The sequence below is a fragment of the Lepisosteus oculatus genome, chromosome 10 (assembly GCF_040954835.1).
Source record: "Lepisosteus oculatus isolate fLepOcu1 chromosome 10, fLepOcu1.hap2, whole genome shotgun sequence".
Classification (NCBI taxonomy): domain Eukaryota; kingdom Metazoa; phylum Chordata; class Actinopteri; order Semionotiformes; family Lepisosteidae; genus Lepisosteus; species Lepisosteus oculatus.
In genome coordinates, this window is record NC_090705.1 from 33,526,188 (window position 1) to 33,543,645 (window position 17,458).

A 17,458-nucleotide genomic window follows, 5' to 3' on the forward strand; every position below is an offset into this window, starting at 1 on the left:
AAGAATTCATATTTATTATATACTGGCATCTGTATCACACCCAGGTGGATGTTGTACTCCAGGGCTTGCTTTTACCTTCTACTTAGATAGCGTGGTAAGGGATTTATTCTCTATAATTTTTTTTCTATCTAGTACTCTGGACTTCAATTCCCAGGATCCCCCGCAGCGGCTCAGCCGAAAAGAAAACTACAACTCCCACGGCGAAAGGAGCAACGATATTTGTCCCACCGCCTGTACATGACGTCTTGGGTTGGTAACTGTGGGGGGATGTAAGAGGCTAGCCTTTGAATAGTCAAGACGCTCTCTGTGCTGGGGGAATTGAATAAACTTAAGGAAAAACTTTCGTACACATGCACGGGTTTTGATGCATCTCAAGGAAAATGGGAGATAAAGTCGAGAAAGGCCCCCACAACCGTAAAAGGCGAACCACCATCACCGGAGGAGTGGGGCCAAGTTGGAAAGCTACTAAGTCTGATGGAGAAACTAACAGTGTCACGAACCACAGTGTTCATCAGAAGGCGAAGGAAGAAAAGACACAAGAGTTCCCCGCGGTAGCAAGAAAGGACAAGGGGAAACACGATAACCACTACGACAAACTCAGGTAAAGGCGAGGTGGTATCTTTTTAAATGGCTTTGATTGCTCAGAAGCAAACCCTCTTGCTGTAGCACTCACGTATACTATTATAGTTGTGTGATTTCGATTGAGAAATAATTGTTGCATCGCTAATGACGTTGGGATGTAATGATATAGTTTGCTCTTGCTTTCCACTCAATTGCTGAATTTCCCCCCTTGAAACTGTTACTGTACTGTATCTAGTCACACATCGTTTAAGTCTGTAACATTCGTCCTTTCCAAGAGGTAACTCTCGCAAAGTCCGAGGCGTGAACGGAGTCTGAATCAAATTGCCTTGGGTGTGATAAGAATTGGGGCTTGACCTTTCTAGATGGGGGAATAATTACAACAAAAACAAACATTTTGTCTGGTGGTGTCAGTCCTGCTATTTTATGCAAACTACTCCACATGTGTGTGGGTTCATGTTCTGAAATTAAGCCAGGGCTTGAAGCCTGTTGACTCCAGTGCACTTGTTTCCGGGTGCAGCCCCTACTTGTAGTGGAGATTAAGGAAGTTCAAATCAGATACCAAATTCTCCCTTAAATTAACACCTTTTCTGCTTTTCATCTTGCCAGTATTATATGTGAAACATGGATTTTTAGCCCAATCCCTAGTATTGACATCTGCGTCTTAAGTAAAAGCGAACTGATAAAATATAGACCAATGAAACATAGTTGCAGCATAAGTGATGTTATTGTATAATTCTCTTGATATGGCAATGCTTTTTACATTGAAGGCAGTATACCACAACTCATTAACATGTGGTATCACCAGTAGGTTTTGGTAATGTCAGTGCGTTTAAAATGAAGTCTCCCTGGGATTTAAACTAAACAAAGTTTTGCTGTACGTGTGAGCATAAAAAAAAGTTTTACAAACGCGCAGTAATGAATTCTTCCTTAAGAGATGTCATAATAATACTAATGGGAAATGTGCACAGAAAGCTTTTTTTTGTCATGGTTGAAGTAACTTTTGCTTCCTTAATGTTGTAAAGTATGATTCAGTGAGGCGAAGATCAGCCTTGTGTGTACTTTATGCAAGCATAATGTGCTGGTTGTAAAGATATCTGCGTATGCAACCCCAGAGTTAGTTAAAAGGAAGATGTTTTCAAACAGTTAGGTGCGGGCAGGATCGACTAAAGAAAATGTGCTTTAAAAAACTGTTTTTTTTAGGGTGCGGTTGAATGTTTGGCATCAGGTTCTTGGAACTTAGACCTTTGACCTTCAATATGTAACAAGCAGTAAACCTTTGTCCTTTAAATCATTCCTGTTGCTAAGTGTGAAGTTGTGTTAATGAAACAATGAATGAGGCTTGGTTCCTCATGAGGAAAATGACCTTTGCTTTTAGTGAACATTGCATTATTTTGAAACAATTTTAGTCACCCTAAAGTACACTACAGGAGACTAGTAATAGGTTTACAAGTCATAGGTTTATTAAGTCACAAGTAATAGGTTTATTCCATGCTGAAAAAAAGAAGAAAGAAAACACAGTTTCGGCCGTGGAGCCTTCTTCAGGTGTTACTTGTTCCTTTGCAGCCTACGCATGCTGACTCAGCTACCTACCTGAACTACAGGAGACTAGGCCATTTTCTCCAAATTCCTATTTCTGGACACATTTAATTAGGAAAATGTAATGTGTAGGAGAATGTTCTTTATGAAAACTGATCAGTCGTATCCTATCCACTGCACAAAATAGCAAGGGATTTGGTCAGTGCTTCCATGTGAAAGTGTGGCTCTGTGGCTAAGGATCTGTGCCTGTGGCTGGAAGGTTGCCGGTTCAAATCCCACAGCCGGCAGAGGCTCCGTTGGGCCCCTGAGCAAGGCCCTTAACCCCAACTGCTCCAGGGGCGCTATACAATGGCTGACCCTGCATTCTGACCCCCAGCTCCTCTCCCTGTCTGTGTGTCTGTGTCTCACGGAGAGCAAGCTGGGGTATGTGAAAAGACAAATTCCTAATGCAAGAAATTGTACAGGGCTAATAAAGTGATCTTATCTTATCTTATTCAAGAAACATTTTTTTGTCAAAATGACAGAAAATGAAATATTCAGTTTATTTCAGTAAAAGCAGATAAAATGAAGGCAGTATATGAATTAGAGCTCTATTATAAAGCACCTTCAAGGTGATATTACTCCTACTTTTTTAGAGATCACCATGGGTCAGTAATTTTCAAGGGACATAGTATAAAATACCTCTGGCCACACTTCTTTTACATATTGTAATCTTGTATCTGACAATCTTTTATTCGAGATTTTTAGACCTCTGACCCTTTCCATGTTTATTACCTGTGTTGAAAACCCACAAAATACTAGATTAAAAATCTTTGGTGTACCTTTTGCTTTTAGAAAAAAAAAGTCTGCTGATAACAGTGGATTGGAATGTTATTCGCTGATATACAGATATACCCTGTAGTCAAGATTATTTAAGGTCTTTCCCTGAATGGTCGACCATCTGGTTTTGTAACTTTTGCCAAATTCTGATTGCTTAAGATTTCGGAATCTGAATCTCTTGGGAGTTTGTGTGTTTTCTCATTTATAAATGGCAGTTAAATACTTTACATGTCCTTTTGTGTCTTTTGGACCAGTGGGATGGGTCTTTAAGGCGTGCCCTTGCTGTTTGCACAATCCAGAGTGTTTAATGTCACTTAAGGTACACATTAACCTAGAAATCTGGGAAGAAAGAAAAACCCAGGTGTGCTGAGATAAATTGTCACTAGAAAAGGTACACCTGCAACATTATTGCTTACAAATGCATGTTTTTGACATTATACATTTTCTGCGGTTTTACAGTATTTCACAATATTATATATAATTTGCAATATAATGGTAAGATCCTCCACAGTATTTCCTAGCATAGAAGGAGCACTGAACAGTTATCCGGTACTTGAAAATTGACTCTTCAGCCTTGCCAAGTTAAAAATGGATTAAAATACATAATACTCTGGTGTGAAGATGGGGAGGCAGCACATAAACCTGCCTATTGTGATTCCTGATTTTTTAATGGTTTCCCTTAGCCTTTATAGGCTGATACTATCTGGAGTGGTAATAATTAGTTCATTGCTAATTGTTTGCTGATATTAATTACAGATTTGCTTTAGAAATTGCACTTTGAAAAATTAAATTCTTTCATATCGCCAAAACTAAGCTATAAGCTACAAACCACACAACTTAAAACATCAAAGGCATTATCTTTTATTAATCTTATCAAACAGAAATGAAGCATTTGAAATTGCACACCTAGTTTGTCATATTTTCCGTTTGTGTTGCAAAAGCGTCCAGTGTGTTTGCACTTCAGAGTTTATTGAAATTTGCAATATCTCTTAACAGATATAATGCTGCAACATCAGAATGTATAGAAAGTTTGCTGGCAAGCAAGGCTCAGCTAGTTCTTGGTTTCTAGTGGCTAACCGATCCAATGATCTCATCCAGCTGATTCTTTGAAAAAAGCAATTTGATTATAACAACAGAGGGATAGATTGTTCCTTAGCTGAAATTGCAGATCATCAGGTTTTGCCTGTTTCTTGAATGATTGTATTGGTTGAGATTTTAAGGAGGTGTTACTTTTAATCAAAGCAAGCTTTTGGATCCTTCTTATTGATTGCGACCAAACGTATTCTATGTCTTGTTGTCTTTTTGGAAATTGCGTGACTTTGTTTGAAAAGAGGATTGCTTAAAAGGTTAGAGCAGGTTAGAGCAGGTCAGAGGTTAGAACAGGTTGCCTCATGAGCATACCAGTTGCAAAGGAACAGGCAGAGGATAGTTTCAAAAGTTGACAGAGTTTGTTTCAACAATTAGTGGGTTGATGTTTGTTTGCTCATTAGTATCCAGACTCTCAACCTGTCCTGTCTGTACCCTGCATATATATGTAACGTGTCTCATTGAATTTCTTAACTTGATTTAGTTCAGGTAAACTGAAGCATCATCCATTGTGCATATAATTCACATCAGCTCCAGTGTAATCTTAATAATGTTTTGAGATGGGGCCCACACAAATATCCCAGTTAACGCAAACATACTGCATAAATTAGTATGAAATATGTAAAAGGAACAAATGAAATGATAATCCTAGCAAACGTTCCCAGTCTTTTCAGTCATCAGACATATTTTTGTGCTATCATAGTGATTTATCTGGTTTAATAACTGTGTGAGTGTTCTGATTATTCTACTTGGTTTTGTCTTCACTAGATGCCACAGGCAGCAGGAGTCCCTGCTCAGCTCAGCCAGTGGCTACAGTAACTACAGAGGGATCCTCAACTGGTGTGTTGTCATGCTAGTAAGTAACTTCCATTGAGTGAGCTTCTACTGTCACTGTGCTCCTTAATATAGGTGGGTTATTTCAATAAAATTTATATTTGAATGCATTAAGCAAGACTGAATAGTTGTATTCAGCCAGCAGCCATATCACCCTGCAACTCACAACTGGCAACCCACTGAAGCTCAGCAGGTGTGAGCCTGGTCAGTACCTGGATGGGAGACCTCCTGGGAAAAACTAAGGTTGCTGCTGGAAGAGGTGTGAGTGGGGCCAGCAGGGGGCGCTCACCTATGGTCTGTGTGGGCCCTAATGCCCCAGTATAGTGACGGGGGCACTATACTGTAAACAGGCGCCATCCTTCGGATGAGATGTAAAACCGAGGTCCTGACTCTCTGTGGTCATTAAAAATCCCAAGGTGTTTCCCGAAAAGAGTAGGGGTGTAACCCTGGCGTCCTGGCCAAATTTACCATTGGCACAATCATGGCCTCCTAATAATCCCCATCTATGAATTGGCTTCATTACTCTGCTCCCCTCCCCACTAATAGCTGATGTGTGGTGAGTGTCGCATCATCCAGGTGGGGCTGCACATTGGTGGTGGTGGAGGGGAGTCCCCATTACCTGTAAAGCGCTTTGAGTGGAGTGTCCAGAAAAGCGCTATATAAGTGTAAGACATTATTATTAATATGAATTGGAAATGCGCCTCTATAAATAGACAATGTAGCAGCTGGAGGGCAATAAATCGTTAAGTTCTCCAAATTTGCCATGTCAGTTTTTCTTTGAAGACATCGGGTTGGCATTGGAGGCTAAAAAGTAAAGTACCAGTTGCTACAACAGCTGCAACATATAGTATAGGAAAGTACTTGAAGTATAGTCTTTCCCCTAAACAGCTGTAGCTCATTTATTTCACTCTAGTTGCAGAGCGTTTTGGAAGGAACAAATATTCTATTGCAGTAAGCAAAAGGCTTTGTAGTCTTGACTTATACCTTTAAGGAAAGTGTAACATACGCTTAACATCAAACCCAGCTAATTGGATTATCTCCTTGTTGGTAAATGAACATAGTTTATAGGTAATTGTGACTCCAAAGGGAGGCAGAAACAGAGGAGCATGTCAGGAGACAGAACATTTCTTCTGGCTTGAGGTTAAATGAGGCGTTCATTATTTCTATAGTCCTTGTTTATTACCGCTAATTCTGTTAAACCAACCAGACACCATTGTGGCTATGTTTTGGCTAGTCTCCCAGTGGTATCATAGACTTGCTGGTATGATGTTTTTTCAGGCAAAGATCAGATGATTTCAAAGATAGGCTGTTTAGTTTTGGACATATCTAGTTTGACACAGCCTTTCCAGTGAAGGCTAAATCACCTGTCTGTGTGGTTAAATGGACTTTATTATAAATGCTTTGTGTTGCCTGGACCTAAGATTACCCTGTGTGGTATCTAGTTTTAAAGGGGTCATAATCCCTTCTATTTTTTATTTATTTTGTGAAGTCATTTTGCCAGTTGTATCTTGTTTGATCTATTCTGTCAAAAGGCTAGAAACTAGGTCATAATTTACTTATTCTGTTGATGTTATCTCATGATTTTGTAATAAGGGGGAGTGGGGCAGGAGCAAATAATATCTCCTAATAATAAAGAAAAAAAAATGCTTTTAAAATAAATCTGAAAGCCCTAAACCTGTTGAAGCATGTCATTCACTTATTATTATCTTATAATTAGCTTATAATTTGAGTGCAAATTGACACTGTCGATCAGTTAACAGAGGTGTTCATCCTTGAAACTATATTCTGGACACTCAAGACTCTACTATTATAAAAGTACCAGCGTTAAAGTATGCTGAGCAACAGGAGTGTGGCTTTTTAGGGCATATGGAAAAATTATGCTGCTAAAAACTTGGTATCTCACTATTGACGCAAACACAAGCACATTGCAAAAAAAACTTCATGATCATTTATAGAATCTAAATATTATAAGGCTTTTTCATAGCAATATGTTCTGCCTTGCTGGGTAGAAAGTAACAAATAAAGTTACAAGCAGACTTTTTAAGGGGGCTCAATGATGCAGTAAAATCAGTCAATGTGTTTTTTCTATCCTCAACTGATAGGACACATTTTGTCTGATCTTGTCACACTGATGTAAAAATTCAATGGTCCTTCGGAAAAGACTGAAGAAGCTCTCAGTTTGTTTGATGTTATGATGAGTTTAAGAGCTCTTAAGTGTTACTTTATATTTAAATGACATGATGCTTAGTGTGCTTAATAGTTTTACCTAGCTCTAGGTCATAGGGCTGTGTTTGAGTTTGTAAAGTAAAACCATTGCATATGTAGCATTGTGAAACCTTATGCCAGCCGTTGTTTATTTTTATAAATTGCCTTAAGGATGAAAAGGAAATGTTTTTGAAACTGAAAATGGCAGCTAGCATTGCTTCCATGTAGTGCTGGGGTCCTGGATTCAATTCCAAACCTGGGGTGCTGTCTGTGTGGAGTTTGTATGTTCTCCCAGTGTTAATGTGGGGTTTCCTCTGCGTGCTCTGGTTTCCACATACTGGTAGGTGTATTGTCTTCTGGGAATATTGGCCCTGTTGTGAGTAAATGTGTTTCTGTTTCTGTGTGTGCCCTACGATGATCTGGTTCCCCATCCAGGGTGTACCCTGCTTTGTCCTTTTTACTTCCCAGGATAGGTTCCAACATCCCCTCTGAATTGGAAGAAGTGTTTAGAAAATGAGTTGATGAACCCTGTTCACCGGATAACATGTTATGTTTAACAATAAAAAAACATTGGGCTAACATGAGGATTCTACGGTAGGGTGGGTTTAATAAAAGGTGTGTATTTTTATAGAACATAAAATCTGTGGTTCCAAAACTCACAAGTTCCTTATGTGCAAAAGTCACCCTGTGAGCTCTAATGTAATAAAAAAAAGCCTGTAGATTCCTCTTCCATAGAAAAAGAGCTAAAAGCTATGACTGTTTAATTAAAACAAAATCAATCTGTGATCACAGCAGCCTCTTCAGTTGCCAGTATGACTGCTGGAGCATGAGTGTGTTTAAGCGCCGTGTGCTATTTAAACACACAACCTTTCCCTCTCATGCAGGAGATAGAAATGATATTGGAGTTACAGGCTGAACTCGGTGAACTGTGATGGCAAAACTTTCTCCATAACCAGGAAGCTCTGCTCTTACTCATGCTTACTGTCCCTTTACAGCGGAGTTATTTATGAAGATGTGCTGTAGTTTTCAAGCTAATTACTTGGAAAGCCTTCAGCTTGTAGTGAAATATTTCTCAAATTGTATTTATCTACAGGCTCTCATTGTACTGACTATACGTGGGCATATGTCATGTTACTAAGTTACACAGTTAATTGAAGGCATCCACAAAAGTTAAAGATTTTTGAAAAAGCAAAATACTTTTATTGGAAGTCATCATTTGCTTCTTGCTCTCTGATATATAGTGTATATTGTTTTCCAGCCAATAATGTATATTGCAATTTGGAGAGAATATTTCACTGAAGCCAAGAATATAAGATAAGATCACTTTATTAGCCCTATACAATTTCTTGCATTAGGAATTCATCTTTTCACATACCCCAGCTTGCACTCCATGAGCTTGCACTCCACACAGACAGGGAGAGAAGCTTGGGGTCAGAGCACAGGGTCAGCCGTTGTACAGCGCCCCTGGAGCAGTTGGGGTTAAGGGCCTTGCTCAGGGGCACGACAGAGTAGGATTCCTCTGCCGGCCACAGGATTTGAACCGGCAACCTTCCAGCCTCAGGTGCAGATCCTTAGCCACAGTGCCACTGTGATTATATTCTATCATCCTTTCTTCCACAGTAATTGTGAAAAAAAGAACTATTCTTTTTCTTTCAGCAGTAAGATCATAAGACTGTCATTTTGCGAAGTAATAAAAAGGAATTTCCTTTCTGCGCTTTATTTTTAGACATTAAATCCCCAGGTTAACTGCCCCCTGTGGTGAGGTGTAATGGTGCCTGTTTGTGTTTTAGCACGTTTCTTGCTAGACCGCAGTTTCAAGGTACTGAAAGGTGACATTGGTACAGTAGAACGTCTTGGCTTTGTTTCATCAAGCACACTCGGTTGTTAAGGCGGGCCAGACTTCCCACCAATGGTTTTGTGAGCAGCATGGGAGATTAAAATGTGTTGTGATAACAGAATGGAGTGGTATCTCCTGGAACACGATTTGTTTCTAATTTTGTCCATTCCTCCCTAGCACTTGGAGACAAGAGCAGTTACAGTAGATTAGGAACCTGCTTTACTTCTTCTTTTTTTTCTTTTTTGTAAGCCAATTTTTTGTGCCGTTTCATTTTTGGAAAATAAATACAAAACAAAAACATTTCCCCACCCTGCCACCATAGGTGGTACCTTCCTCCAAGTTTGAATAACTCAATTAATAAAATCACTCAAACATGATAAATATACATTGTTATAAGGGCACGACTGTCAGCAGAGGTGTTACCAAACCCGTAACCATGAATATGAATATGAATATAAAGTTCTATGAAGTGCAGCTAATCCAACCAGATTTGTTTCTGCTAATGTAAAAGCACAAGGCCAGGGTCATTATTTCATAGGTGTGAACAGGAAAGGGTCTTGTATGGAATATTGGACATGCAAGAAGAATTCAAGAACCTAGCCACATCGAGACACTCCCTGGATGTATATGCTGTAAAAGGTGCCTACATCTCCCTATGGGCAGATTACTGTATATGCAAGGGACTAGGTAAAAGTTTTATCTGATGGTATCTACAAGGGGTCAGTTGCATGCTTTGAAAAACTGTGTTTGTGAAATGTGTGAAATGTTTTCATTGTTAATGTTTTTAGAAGTCAAAATTAGCTTAAACAGTGGGTGTTAACCCCAGTGTCCTGACCAAATTTCTGCCCTGCTCTTGATCAATCATGGCCTCCTAATAACCCACATCTATGAATTGGCTTCATCACTCTGTTCTTCTCCCACTGATAGCTGGTGTGTGGGGAGCGTACTGGTGCACTTTGGCTGCTGTGACATCATCCAGATGGATGCTACACACTGGTGGTAGTGGAGAGGAGTCTCTATTAACCTGTACAGCCCTTTGAGTGGAGTGTCCAGAAAGGCCCCATATAAGTTTAAGGAATTCTTATTGTTAGAGCTGTTATCCAAAGCACCCCACAACATTTCTTCATTTGTAATGTTCGAATCTGTATTCCAGAAATGGCTGCAAAGACTTGTGTGATACTTCTAAAAGAAAAACAAAGAATACAGTCTTTTTCTTTTGCCCATTTGCGTATCATTCTGTATGCTGTAACAAAGAAAACCTGTACTCTTCTGTTATCTATTTGAGAAGAATGTGACCTACACTGTTCTTTAAGGGAATTATTTTGTTGTTGTTGCTTTAATTCGATTCATCAACAGTCCTGGGTTCTAGTTGAAGTGCTGTAGCTACCTAACATAGTCAATAGCCAGTGAGTTGGAAGGCTCTATCAACAGTGTAATGTAGTATACCTTGTCAGGTGTGCAATGTCCAGAATAGGTTTTGAGCTGATCCTTGTTCGGTCAATAAACATTCAACCCTTTCGGTGTATGCCTTTCACGGGTTTATATATCAACATTCTAACACTCTTGCTGAGCTGACTTTTATCTTAGGAGGTTTCATCATTAATGGCATTGTGAAATTATTTCGATCAGGCATCCCGAGCCCCTCAAAGCAACAAGTCGAATTCGAAACCAGAAAAAAAATCGAAAGCCTTCTTCAAGAACGTTAGAGACATCTCTCAAATATGTAATCGGCACGTGACTTTAATTCATTTAAAGTGCCTGCTGTAATTAATGAAAACCATTAAAATGTGTGCAGTGAAATAATAAACAGTCTGCAGCAGCTACCTTCTCCGAATGGTAAAGTCTGGAGCGCCACCTACTAAGTCTTCCCTTCAAAGCAACAGAGAACAAATTTTAATTTTTAATATGGTATTAATCCACTCTTTGAAAGAAGATCATTTTGACATCACTAATAGCTATATTTTTTAATACTTTCTGAACACTTATCGTATTTCTTCAGAACATGGGCTCTTCGCTTGTATTTTTAATAATGAAAAATTACACATTGAAGTGGAAACTTGGCACTGCAAAATACAGAACAGTCCAGATTGCTGTGTAGATTACGCAGAGTGACAGTTCTTATTTTAGCTCTTGAAAGCGAAGCCAGAGTATTTATTGAAAAATGTCATAGCCCCTGGCAATTAGTTCTATATTACATTAGAAGCAGTTAGTAGATGTATATAAACAAAATGCATACTAAAGTGTTTCATAAATGTTTAACATTGCTTGTTTTAAGGCTAAACCGCACACTAAGCATAATTTAGCCTACCTGTCACAAAGGGATTTTAATGCAGGCTTTTTCCCAAGGGAACCTGCTCCACCATTCCCATATTTCAGGAAAGAGGGGTTAGGGAGATTTAAAACGAATTTGCTTGGAAGATACAGCCGTTTATTGCTGATTGGCATACAGCCGGCACAATCACAGCCCACTTGTAATGTGCACACAAGGGAGATAGGATACAAAAATAACAACTGGGAGATGAAGATTAATGTGCGGTGTATTTGTGTGGGGACCCAGCACACCGCTCCACAGTCCCTTTCCAGAGAGAAGAGCACATGATGTATTTGTATGCAGTATTTTTAAAGGAAATGTAAAAGTCGGCAGTTTTTCCTTCCCTCTTTTTCATTTTTCTTTTCAGATACCGCATTTTACCCTAGCACTTTCAAAGAAAACCTCCCCCCCCCCTCTGTGCTTGAACTGATATGGTGTTTCTTAACATTTTAGACTGTCTTCCTCGATTTTTTTTAATAGTTTACTACATCTGTGATGTACTTCAGAAAAATGCTGCCATTGGCTATAACGCCTTGACATCTAGGCAACTAATGATATCCAGCAACAGCTAGATGTACCTGAAAGCATTGCCTTAAATGTTAGCTAGCATGCACAGTGCTGGGTGTGAAAGAAGTAGAATTCAGTGGGATAGTAGGCCACTTCCTAAATGTTCATTCCTCTTCGTTGAAGACATAAATGATCTACACATACTGTAAGCAAAATCTTGATTCACTGGATGCCCCAGTAAATCATTATTATATCAATCATTAATATTGATTAATATTACTCTTTAATGTTTTATAAATATAAATCTTTAAAATTGACCATGTTGCTTTTATTTTTATATAATGTCAAACTAATGATGATTGCTGCAAAGACTATATTTTAGCAATCTTTTGTTGTCAATTGATTGCCTGTTAATATTTGTTTAGTGAGAAAATAGGGTTAAGCAAGTTTTAGAGACTGCATGAAGTTCTGTATGTTAGAGTCCTTGAAAATGTTTCTTCAGTCAATCCTCAATACAAAAATACTCTACTTCTAGGGAATGAAGTCTAAACAAACATCCATCAATTAAAGTAATTCATCAGCACTGGAGATTTAGAGCTGAGCTGGGGCTTAACCCATCAGTCCTGAGGTCACTGAACCAGGGTTGGGGACTACTGTGTTGAACTACCAGAGCACCTGCTATTTTTGAAAGATTCATACCGTTAAAATATAAACCTGACTAGAAGACAGTTTACCTACTGGGGCATGCAGAAATTTTAAAATGACACAGACTGTTTCTGTAACATGTGTAGATTGGAAGATAGGATTTTCTTCAGGGAAGCCAGCGTAGGTAGAAAAACTATTTGAGATACAGAATTAATGTGAAATTGTGCCTTGAATTCTTCCTCCACAGGAGAAATGTATCTGCCAGAGACTGGTTGGTTTCACACTGAATGCCCTAATTCTCAAAATAGTTGGAGAAAACAAGATTCTGATTTCTTCACTGAAAGGGAGAACTTTGATATGGAGAGGTGGCATAATGTTTCTCCTACTGCCTATACACACTTTCTAGATCATGTTACGAGTGAAAAGACTTTGGTCTTATTCAGTCCTTTAATATACCACAGTAAGTTCTGAAACTGGCCTGCTGTAGATGCACAGCCAGAAATACAACCTTATGGGTGCATGGGTTTGGTTGAACATGTTTTTCCCTCAAAGGCAAAGGTAAGCAAAAGTAATTGCAGCATAGGGACAGAATTGTAGAGAACAATTCTTATGTTTCAGCTGTTTTGTGGATAAAGATTTTTTCATTGATTGGTCAAATTTCATGCATCTCAAAACCAGACAAACTGTTGTTCAGTTTGTCTGCTGAACGACATCCGTCTGCTCAGGATGGGGGCAGAACAGTTCTAGGGTTCTGTAAGGGCTACGTAAAATGCTTTAGATAATTTTATTCTTTACATTTTATCAGACAGTGCAGCCATTAAAGGTCTAAAAGAAATATTACTGTACTGTACATCCGGTCTTCTGACAAGCATATTGAGAGCATTTTCAAGACATCACATGAGTAAATATGAATGTAGAACTCTGAAATCTACATATTCTTTTTATTTCATTATAACTGCTTTGCTGAGAACCCATAAAAACTGCTTGATCTGGCTGTTGTTCATTTTTGTTTAATGTAAATTGCAGGCTTTATCAGTACTGCTCTTTGACCTAGATAAACACATAATGTTTTAGATTCACATCTAGAGACTTTGATCTGTCTTTCATCTACTATCAAATTAACCATCTGCACATTAAATCTCCTTATTGATAGTATCAGTGTATCTTTGGAACAGCAGATAAGGATTAATGTTGTGTGAAACGTCTGAATTTACAATTGACTGGTTATGATATTTGTCACGTGCTGTTGTAACATATTTGCATTAACACGTTTTCTTCTCTATTTCAGGTATTGAGCAATGCACGACTTTTCCTAGAGAACCTAATAAAGTAAGTATTTTCCTTAATGTAGTAAACTGCTACCCTGCTTTCTTATTTTTCTTTTACTGAATGTGTGTGCAGCGTGATCTGTAAAGGTTCTGTTATTGTACACAGAATGAAGAGTGCTGTTGCTTGATGCTAAAGACTCTATATAACATTCTAGTTTACAATGTTGAAGGATTCACAGCTGTATAAAAGGGAAAAATGTGCTTCAGGGGGAAAACTCATATTAGTTTAGGTAAAAAGATGTGCAACAGTGTGCACATCCAGACCAGCAAAAAATGGGCTTTCAGCTTGCTTAAAAAAAGTCTATCACCACCGTCCTGAAATAACGTTCTCATCATTGAACAAATCGAAAACAAATATTTTATTCCTGTCTTTAAAGGCCTGAAATTTTACACAAGTAGCGATCAATGACACCAATTCAGATTCGAATTTCTTATATCGGGTCTGGGAAACAACAATGCACGAGGACTGAAGTTTTTACAGATGTTTTAAATTCAGCTACTGTACAAATTGAGGTGCAACATAGCAGGTTTTAATTTATCCAAATAATTTGTTCAGTTTGTCTCCCGATTTCAAGGGAGAAAAACAGATGCATATTTGTATTTTGTACAATACATCCAGATGGACAGGAATGTTTGCCATCTCGTCTCGCAAGAGCTGTACATTTTCATGCTACTGGGAATATGGACTAAAAATTAGAAGCTTGCAGCCGATATTGGATCCTCAAGCAACTTATGCAAGTTTGAAATCACTATTTCACTTTGTTATACTCACCCAATTTAGAATAGCCAATTGTCTGTTTTTCCCCCCGTCTTGGCTCATACTGTATCTATAAACCCTGTGACTGCACACGGGGAAGATTCCTCTGACCCACAACCATTAGTTTTTAATACAGGAATTTCAGTGCTGATTAGAACTTCTTTTTAAAATACCTTTTAACTATACTGGCATTGGAATTCAATGGTCATGGGCTGTCTGGGCTAATGGCAGAACAGCAAATTCTTATGTTTCCCAGGTGTGTACAGGCTTACTGACAGTAAAGTCAGTGAGAGATGCGCCACACCTCCAATCAGTGCCAACTCTACTGTGAGGCCCTGTGGTTCTGATGTGGGCAGATGTCTGCTTGATTGTCTTTGAACAGTATAGGAGTAATTGCTGTGAGTCCATACATAAGAATAAATAATTGGTACTTTCCAATGTGTGATGAGTATAAAATAAAAATCTCAAGAAAAGTCGAATGTTAACCAAAATAGAGTTCCTGTTACATAGAATATGTGTTAACGAGAATTAGTTTACAAGCAGGTCATTTTCTTCAGTGTTATCCTACAGGACGGGCCTGCTTTACATTGTATGCCGTGTTTGTAGGTGAGGGCAGAAATAGTAATTAGGCGGCCTCATGTTCCTAATGGCAAAAAGTATCTTAGAGACGCAAGCAGTATTATGACAGGCCTTGAGGGAAAAATTGTCAGAAATCTGGCCCACAGCGACCCTTTCTGAGAAAGTCAGTCTGTCAGCTCAGCTATGTATTCAGAAAACATTAGAATGTACAAAAAGACAAAAATGGGGAGAAGGTCAGTTGTTCGGTATAGCTTTCCTAAAAATGGGTTTCAGTGTTTGTGCCAGATAAATTTACTGTATGAGCAGAAAAAAGAAAGACGGAAAACCATTACTAGAAATACTAAATAATGTATGAACAATATGCCCATTAATGTGCTCACTCAGTAGGAAGTACTCTCACAGCTATGGGAGAATTTAGCCCACAAGGAGCCACTCAAAAGCTGTCACTTGAATCTGTGCCCAGTCCCTAAATGGTGCTGGTGCAAAAAAGTATTGCCATTTTTGTGTACTTGACTTGCTTAAAAATATTCCATATCAGTTGTCACTCAGTCAAAATGAATCGGACAGTTAAACTGGTTAAATAGTACCGATGAAACGCCACCTTTGGGTTAAATTTATTCGCTTGGCAGTATGATATTTCACAGTTAATGACATTTGTTTCTATTTTGTGATCTGCGAGAATTCATTTTATACCGTCAGGGTAATATATGTGTTAGGTTATGTAGAATTATGCAGTTGTTGTTAGATCTATTTAAGTTTTATAATAAACCACATCAGAGTAACTTTTCAGGTTACAGCAGGCAAATAAAATACCTGATAGGGGAAATGGTGTTTTTTTTTCCTGTTATGAATGTTTGCCTGTGTACGCTGTAGTTATACTGTTTTTCATTTAATCTAAATAAATGCTTCTCTGCAATATTATGTAAAACAATAGAGGGGCAGTGTGGTCTGCATACTTTGTGTATGTTTTAACTTTGGTTACAGATTTTTGGAAATGTAATTGTAGAGAATATACTGAGCAATGACGTATGCTTCTAGGTGCAGTACAAATACATTTGATCAAATTGATCAGTTACGAAGATGATTGCTTAGCATTTTGCTTCAAATATTTACCCGTGTTGAGGATCCTAAGTTCATTTTTGGAATGACGTGGACCATATAGTATTTTTTTAGCGTAGCTGCTATTTTGTGCACTCTTCTGACAGGAAGAAATATGGACTGAAGTGTTGCAAAGAGGAAAGCAGTGTAAGCCACCATACTGCAGGCCATATGTTGCAAAATGCGAAATGTTGCAAAAGTTTCAAGTGTGCTGTTTTTCCCAGATGTCTCTGATTGCAGAATCCTTTATCCTCGCATTTACCAAGTTGAAGATGCTGAGGTTTAGTTTTTTCTTTGAATAACCCTTCTGAACAATATAGAATCTTTCCCCCGCATCTTGTGTCTTACTGTCTTCTGGAATGTATTCAAACTCTTCTGATGGGGTGTAACGACATCTTTGTTATAAAGTTCGTATTGGGGTGTGTGGCAAGTTAATTCCATTGCAACATTTGTCAAGACCTTGTGTAAATGCAAATTCGTAAAGAAGTTAACAATGTGTTATCTTTCAGTATTAAGCGGAATATTTGTAACAACATAGGAAGCCAGTGCTTTAAAAAAAGCTTTCAAATCTTTGTTACAATGTGTTAAACTTCAGTCATCTGTATTGTTTGCCAACCATATCTAAACACTGCTCTGTGAAGCAATTTAGAGGGTGTGGGTATGCTATTTTTATTGCATTATTGTGACCCTAGTAAAATTGTTTAACACCGCTCCTGACTTTAATTTTCCCTTTGCAATTTCTTTTCAATCAGATATGGTATACTAGTGGACCCAATCCAAGTTGTTTCACTGTTCTTAAAGGACCCTTATAGCTGGCCTGCTCCATGCCTTGTAATTGGTATGTATTCATTATTTCTGTGGTGTGGATTTTCAGTAGTGTTTTTTGAGTACAGTGTGTGTGGATTTTAGCTTGCCTAAAAGGATGTTCCTTCTGTTTGTTCTGGAGAATGCTGTAGTTTTTACAAGAAAGTTTATTACTTCCTGATTTTCGACTATCATCTCCAGAGGTATCTCCCCTGTCCTAGTTAATACACTGTGGAATACAACATCTAAAATAATAATTTTAATGTTTTGTTACATACACATTCCATGGTGTCATGTATGTAAAGGTTGACCTTGGTGTTTGTTTCTGCAGAATACACTAATTCTAGAATACACAATTCTGCAGGATACACTATTTTACTCAGTTGTATTAAAATGGTCTCAAAAGTACTTAGTTTCCTTCGACTTTTCTGGGTGGCCTAATCATGAAGAAAAGATGGTAAAATATAACGTTGAAAAATTGAATATCACATATCATTGAGAGTGCCATGAAAAAAGCAATAACCTCTTCC

At 38.3% G+C, this 17,458-nt stretch overlaps 1 protein-coding gene across 1 annotated transcript in view; it reads left to right on the forward strand.

Annotated features, from left to right (window-relative positions):
• Window positions 1–211: 211 nt before the first annotated feature.
• dgat1a (diacylglycerol O-acyltransferase 1a) overlaps window positions 212–17,458 on the forward strand; it is a 33,052-nt gene continuing 15,805 nt past the window's right edge. Inside the window, exons 1-4 of the mRNA XM_006635843.3 lie at window positions 212–601; window positions 4,792–4,879; window positions 13,651–13,691; window positions 16,877–16,962. Coding sequence (XP_006635906.2) covers window positions 381–601; window positions 4,792–4,879; window positions 13,651–13,691; window positions 16,877–16,962 — 436 coding nt within the window. The 5' untranslated portion in view covers window positions 212–380. The remainder of the gene's footprint in view (window positions 602–4,791; window positions 4,880–13,650; window positions 13,692–16,876; window positions 16,963–17,458) is intronic.